Here is a 7105-nt window from a genome sequence, read left to right on the forward strand (position 1 = left end):
AGCATCGACTGCTGTACTAGCGTGCTCTTTTCAGCTAAAAGTGCTTATAAATAAATACAAAGGTTGACCTTAGAACTGTGAATTATTGTAAATATTGTGTATAAATTGTGTCAACACCCACATTGGTATCTTCAGGAACACAGGGACATAAAACCTATAAGGTGTTTGTGCTGAAAAAAAAAAAAAATCATAGGAATGTCAAAGGTGCCAAGCGCGAACAGGGGCTTTAAATTTGCATTACATGTGTCTGTGTGCCATTTGTTTACATCTTATTACATGTAGAAAATGATTAACTCTAGTGAATAGGAGAGGATTCTACAAATCCTCCATTTGGTCTCAGATATGAAATACCTCATTAATATATACGCACACTGAAAACACGCATCTAAGTAATGTTTTTTTTCTCCCATAAATTCCTATAAGAATAACAGTTGTTGCTATTACCAAGTAGAAATGACAGCAATAACAGGAAACGGAGTAAGAAAGTCTTCTCATTTTAGAGTAATCTTCATAGCGGTGGCTTAGAGGCGAGGTAACCGGTGTTGTGAAGGAGCCACGCTCAGTCAAGAACTGTGTCACTGGAGTGTACTACTTCTGTTCAAGGAAAGAGGTCCAGTTTAGGGGCCCACTCCAGCGCACTGTTGACCACAGCGAGCGCCGCTGCCCCTAAAGCCACCGTCAGGCCCATAACGGCTAAACGAACAAAACGCCGCGCTACGGACGGTTGGGTCACTGTAGAACCTGCCACCGAGCGTTCCAGCGCCGCCTGTTTCTGTTTACGCCGGCGGAGAAGAACTGAGTCGGGCCGCTGCTGGGTCGAGGCGAGGTCGAAGTCCTTAAAGGTGGTGGTGGCCATGCTGGGGAGGCAGAGAGAGGCGGATAAACCGGGAGATAACAGGCTGCAGATAACATGAACATACAAAACAGTTAAGTACCAGTCATGTGAGGCGGCCTCTCTTGCCAGCTCCGAGGGGGGGAATTGGACAAAAAGGTCTCCCGCTCGGCTTATGAGAGTCTCGTAGGGCAGATCCTGAGGAATCTGAGACAGTAGGTGATGGACCATCGCCATGTCGCACTCACACTCCAGCACCTCGTCTTCTCTGTAAAGTACGATCTGCAGCAGCACAAACAAAATAACAACTTCAGAGGATTTATAGATGATCTTTTACTAGTTCCAACGTATTCCTTCTGTTTTACTTATGATATAAGCTACTGTCACCCGTCAAACAACTATATATGAGGGGATGAAGTTTCATCTGTGGAGCCAGCTACATTGAATTGATCATGGAAATCGCCAGAAAACGCCGCTTCAAACAAACACAAACCTCCTAATGCACCAGGGCTTATTAGTTACGCCTCATGAATAAAAGAGCAGCACACATCGATTCTGCAGCTCTTTGGGTTGGGTTGGGCTCACGGTGGCAGAAAAGGGAACTCACCACAGCTGCAAAATAGATGGGCATCAGTGGATGGCAGGCAAGGAAGAAGTCATACAACCGTACGACGTGGCGGAAGTCTGACAGAACATGGCCAAACCAGGTGATCAACCAACTGAGAGCGAAAACGGTGCCAACCTCTGCCCTGGTAATCAAATATATATATATATAATATTCAATCAAATTAATCAGTTTTAAAATGAATCATGAATAAATCACATTGAAATCAAATCACCAATTTTTGCTGTATTTTATGAACAGAAAGATAAATAACAGGACACAATTAAACATATTTGTAATGAAACTGCTCCAAATTAAGTGAAAATTAAAATCAATCTAAAAGATACCAAGGCCATTTGCCTAACGCTAGTCTCTAATAGGAGCGTTTGAACATTTGAACCACACGTTTATCGCATTATTATGAGCCATAATAATGCCAGTGGCAGGTAGAATGATATCATTAATCATAGGAATATGATTAGGAATCAACGGAATATTGTAGGAATAAAATTAAACCAAAAATTAGAAAAATAAAGCAGAAAAGGCAAAATGTGAAGAGAAGAAACTGACATTTTGATGCTAGTTAATAATAAAACAAAGCCCTGTCTTTAATATATAACATTTGGTGGTGGTGTATTTTTTTTACGAAATTAAAAACTAGATAAAAATATCAAAGTTTGATTTTCATGTGTATGTGCAGGTGTTAAACAAACGCAAGAGGTAGGTACTAGATCCATACTAGAATTACTCCGGCTTTGGCAAACATCTGTCACACGCATTTTGTGGTTCGTGTGGGTGAGGTTTGCAAAAATTTTAGGTTGCTCTTACTGTTGCATGAAATCATGCACCTCAGGGTTGACCCTCTCAATAATGGGCATCAGGTAGTTGAGAATGTGTTTTGTGTTGTCCATGGTGGGATCCATGAAGTCCCTGACAAAGAAAATTCAGAGCACCTTAAAAAGAACCTTAACCTTAATCTGAACTTGAAAATGCAGTGAGGCAAGAAGGATAAAAAAAAGTCGAGAGAAAATGTACCTGAGGTGATGCGTGGAGAGCTTTTCCACAAGAGCAGTCGCCAGACGCTCGCCCACTACCAGTAGGAAGGTGACGACTATATCGTGGTATCCTTGGTAATAGTGCAGCTGAGGATTATTTTTCAGAACTCTCAGGATAATGTCAATGAGCTCTTCCTGGAGACCCTCCCTCTGCTCATCTGGCATACCTGGGCGAGAGAACCCAAAACCATGTTACTCTCAACATGATAAAATCCAGAAATATTTCATCAGTACTTGCCAGGTGGGAACCTTCGTAGAGAACGTTGAACATCCAGTAGCACCTGGTTATAGTCCTTGTTATTATCCCGCTCTACTGTTTCTGCAGAGGAAACATGAGATATACAGAAGTGATATGCAATTATTGGCCATTACATATAGTGGTGTGATTTCTCTTTTTTTAATGCATGTTTTCCACACTGATATCTGTCAGATCTCATTTAAATATTAGTCAGTGACAACACAACCATTGACAAAATGCAGTTTTTAAATTGAACTTTATTGTGAAGGGAGAAAAAATCCAAACCTACTGGAAGGGGGCAAGCACTTTTTCATGTACACTCACCCGGATCTTGATCCAAAATGTGCTGTGGGACGTTCAGAAGGCGAGGCCACACTTGACAGCGGATTTCATCCGTCAGCAGGCCACCCTCGCTGATGGCCATCCTCCTGAGAGCCGCCACATCCACTGGACTTGCTTGCAGGGCCTGAGCAATATCGGACATCTTCTTCTGCCACCTGCTGTCCCAGTCTGATAGACAACATGTGCATTCAACATCATCATCATCATCATCTACTGTGGAACGTTTCACATCTGCAGACCCTTGAATGTGATGAGGTCAATGTGCTTTGTAAAGATTAACACCGCCAAAGCTGGGATTTTTTTGCCACCGCACAAAATTGTGCTTGTTTTTTTGGAATGTGGGAGGAAACCGGAGTCCCCGGAGAGAATCCACGCATGCACGGGGAGAACATGCAAACTCCGCACAGAGATGCCCGAGGGTGGAATCGAAGTCGGGTCTCCTGGATGTCCAAAGTGTCGCTCGGGGACTATTTGCTGACCATGGTTTGTTTGTGAGCTTGTAGCACATTGTAAAAATAAAATAACCAAACAAAAAAAACCTCAAAAAATGGTAAAATAGATCGGAAAGTAGAGGTCAGGGACCTTTTTGGCCAAGAAAGCCACATATTTTAAAATGTATTACCGTGAGAGCCATATTTTTTTTTCAACCTGAATACATCTAAATGTTTGCATTTCTAGACAAGAGCAACAACTTTGGAATATACCAAGTCACTGACTACAGTCTTTTTAGTAATGTTGCTACACTTAAGCTAATCAATCCAAATTAAAATTAGGGATGTCAAAAATAACATACATAAGCCGCATGGACCAGTCAGCTCTTTATGTGAGAAGAGCTAATCATGAGCTATGAAAAAACTCAAGATGAGCTTATCAACCCATTGGAAAAAAGGACTTTACTCAATATAATAGTCTGACTCACAATTTAATCTTACAAACATCATTAAACTCATCACACTGCAACTCAACACTCAAACGTTATGCGTCAGAAATATAGAAACATGTACCAAAATGAGTTTAATCATATGGTCATGTATGCAAATTAGACAATGACATTGTTTCTCTATTTGTGCCCTGTGATTGACTCGCGACTGTCAACTAAAATCAGCTGTGATAGGCTTTAGCTCACCCATGACCCACGTATCCATGGACCCAAATATTCCGCTTGCATTCGGTTTATTTGCTCAAACTGAATACCACCAAAATGTATACACCTTATTCCAAAAGAAAAGTGCCAATCCAATCTTTCAATGCATGCTCAAATATAACATAACATGCAACTGAAGACGTTCCTCAGGTTTGAAAATGGAGGAGCGTAATCCGCACTGGACTGCTGTGGAAAGTTTTTTTTTGATCCAAACTAAATATCAAGACTGGACGGACGAAAAACTCGTAATACGGAGTTATTCCAACAAGTGAAAGAAAAACTCTGGGAACCCGGTGTCACATGATGTTCATGTTGTTTTACCTTGCATGCCCCATTGACTATTCTGTTTGATTATAGCAGCACATGTAGACAAGAGATTGGAATATTCCTTTCCATGTATCCCATTGTTTTCAGAAAAGTCATTCAGAAAGATTCCATCGGAAAGACGAAAAATTTCTCATGTAAATGTATTGAATTAATGAATCGTGGAGAATTTTTTTTGTGAAGAATTACCTACCAGAAGTTTATATTTTTTTGTTTCATTTTAAAACTCTTAACACAAAAGCCAAGCAGTTACAAAAATGAACCAAACTGTGACCTTAAAACCGAGGTGTACAGTGAGAGCTAATTTTAACTGAACTCAAATTCCTTTCTTATGTAAGCCAACAAAACTGATTCTGAACTGTGAAGGGCTCTGAAGATGATGCATCTTCTTTGTCTCGCCAATAACAGTGGTTAATTTCATTTTATGCTTGAACGACAGTTACAATTGTCTGTATTGTTAATAAATGGGAATTCCACGAAAGTTTCACGAAAATGTCCTCATATTTTCAGATCCAAATATTGACATAATATTACAGTTATGCTACAAACTAATTGAACATTATTGCGCCCAGAGCAGATGACTGTTGATAGTTGCCATGCAGTGTGCAGCTTATGGCAATCAGTATCATGCACATCTATAAATGCAAAATATATAATTGAGAAAAATCCCCAATAATAACATTAACCGCAAACTCCACGACTGGCCCCAGCTAACCGGGCTCACCAGCGTCCTGCTTACCGTTACCTTGCTGTCCATTCACCGGTGCCGAGGCAGTGACCGCATTGGACGTCTTCATGTTTCCTCCTCTTGTTTGTGGTGGCCCTCTCTCCACCTTTTCAGTCGTACATACTGTTGACTTTTGCCGCAGATTAATCTTTCGTGGCTGCCATCTGCTTAGTTAACTCGGCAAGCCTATTAGGGTAACATGGCCCGGCTAGTTTGTTAGCTTCGCCGCTAGGTTCGCTCAAGCTAACTCTACTGTGCATCCGGCTCCCATATTAATACTTCTCTGATCCCAACGCGGTACTCACGACTCGGACAACGAAACTACTGCAGTGCTGAAGGAAGTGTTTACATGTTTGTTTGAATGTTTGTTTGGGCTCGGGCGACCGATGCTCGACGTCACTTCAATTTGGCATTTGCGCATGCGCAGCGTCGAATGTGTGATGACGTATGGTCAAATGATGTCACGTCCATCAGAGGGCGTGTCCGCAATGAACAACAAGATTGACCTGACGTGACGTGTGAGTCAGCAGTAGAATCCACGGACTGAATGAATACATGGAGCCTTGACTGAACAGAATAAACATATATTTAGATCTTTTTTTCATAAACATAACAGAAATTTGATTTAAAAGTACTGGATTTATTTCAGTAAAGGCATTGTTAATGGCATCTGAGAGACTACTGCAGCCTACATCATCACCATTGACTTGGCCTCTGTCCTGTTGGACCAACTACAGTATTAGAGGAATTATTCATAGTATGCCAAGGACTTCATAACTGGACAAGGGCTTCATACATGTTTTCCATTACACTACCAGTAATGGGGCCGCATGGTGGGCGAGTGGTTAGCATGTTGGGCATTCCTGTGTGGAGTTTGCATGTTCTCCCTGTGCATGTGTTTCCTCTGTGTCGTCTCGTTTCCTCTAATATTATATATAATGTAGACTCTATAACTGGAGATTCTAAATCGCCCATACTATGAATGTGAGTGATAATGGTTGTTTGTATATATGTGCCCTGTGACTGGCTGGTGACTAGTTCAAATTCAGCTGGGATACGCTCTAGCATAACCCCCGTGACCCTTGTGAGGACAAGCAGCATAGGAAATGGATGGACTACCAGTAATGCAACCTACACAAGTTTCAGTCTTTCCTGCTATTGGTATTACATGGAATTATGACAAATTTCCATTCATTCATTTTCTACCGCTTTTTCCTCATGAGGGTCGGGGGTGCTGGAGCCTATACCAGCTGTCTTCGGGCAAGAGGCGGGGTACACCCTGGACTGGTCGCCAGCAGGGCACATATAGACAAACAACCATTCATACCTATGGACAATTTTGGAGTCGCCAATTAACCTAGCATGTTTTTGGAATGTGTGAGGAAACCGGAGTACCCGGAGAAAACCCACGCATGCGCGGGGAGAACATGCAAACTCCACATAGAGATGGCCGAGGGTGGAATTGAACTCTGGTCTCCTAGCTGTGAGGTCTGCGCGCTAACCACTCAACCGCTGTGCCGCCGACAAATTTCCAATTATAAACATAATATTTATTACAATACAGCATTGTAAGCCCACAACCCAGACAACACATAATAAAAAAATATTACTGAAACAGAAATTTCTACTCTCAAGAGTTGGAAATTGTTTCTTTGTTCCTGTTCATATAAAGCCACGGAGTCCCACGTCCGTAACATGTCAAGGTAGAACTGGAAACTGTGAACTAAATTGCTTATCTCTATTATGCCAACATCCATAAATACATCTGTATATTAAAATAATATTTTGTTAATTTCATTTATTTCAATAAATATTTTATATACATATATATATATATAA

General features: G+C 41.3%; 1 protein-coding gene across 2 annotated transcripts; it reads right to left on the reverse strand.

Annotated features, from left to right (window-relative positions):
* Positions 1-173: 173 nt before the first annotated feature.
* Positions 174-5701, reverse strand: tbc1d20 (TBC1 domain family, member 20). 2 transcript variants are annotated; one of them, XM_058055122.2, is made up of 8 exons: positions 5285-5701; positions 3054-3239; positions 2730-2810; positions 2472-2658; positions 2265-2366; positions 1440-1581; positions 936-1114; positions 174-857 (listed from the first exon to the last, which is right to left on the reverse strand). In XM_058055122.2, exons 1-8 carry the CDS (start codon positions 5334-5336, stop codon positions 599-601), a joined length of 1188 nt encoding a protein of 395 aa, XP_057911105.2. In that variant the 5' UTR covers positions 5337-5701; the 3' UTR covers positions 174-598. The 2 variants fall into 2 exon arrangements, with proteins under 2 accessions (XP_057911105.2, XP_057911104.2); XM_058055121.2 differs by having other exon boundaries at positions 5279-5701.
* Between the last annotated feature and the right edge of the window lie 1404 nt (positions 5702-7105).

This window comes from Doryrhamphus excisus, linkage group LG18, assembly GCF_037039965.1.
Source record: "Doryrhamphus excisus strain RoL-2023G ecotype Guam linkage group LG18, RoL_Dexc_Guam_v1.1, whole genome shotgun sequence".
Taxonomy (NCBI): domain Eukaryota; kingdom Metazoa; phylum Chordata; class Actinopteri; order Syngnathiformes; family Syngnathidae; genus Doryrhamphus; species Doryrhamphus excisus.

Coding starts and splice junctions, on each gene's coding strand:
- tbc1d20 (XM_058055121.2), bottom strand. CDS start 5,336: ATGAAGACGTCCAATGCGGTCACTGCCTCGGCACCGGTGAATGGACAG. Junction 2,811..3,053: donor CATTTTGGATCAAGATCCGG/GTGAGTGTACAT, acceptor TTTCCTCTGCAG/AAACAGTAGAGCGGGATAAT. Junction 1,115..1,439: donor CCATCTATTTTGCAGCTGTG/GTGAGTTCCCTT, acceptor GTGCTGCTGCAG/ATCGTACTTTACAGAGAAGA.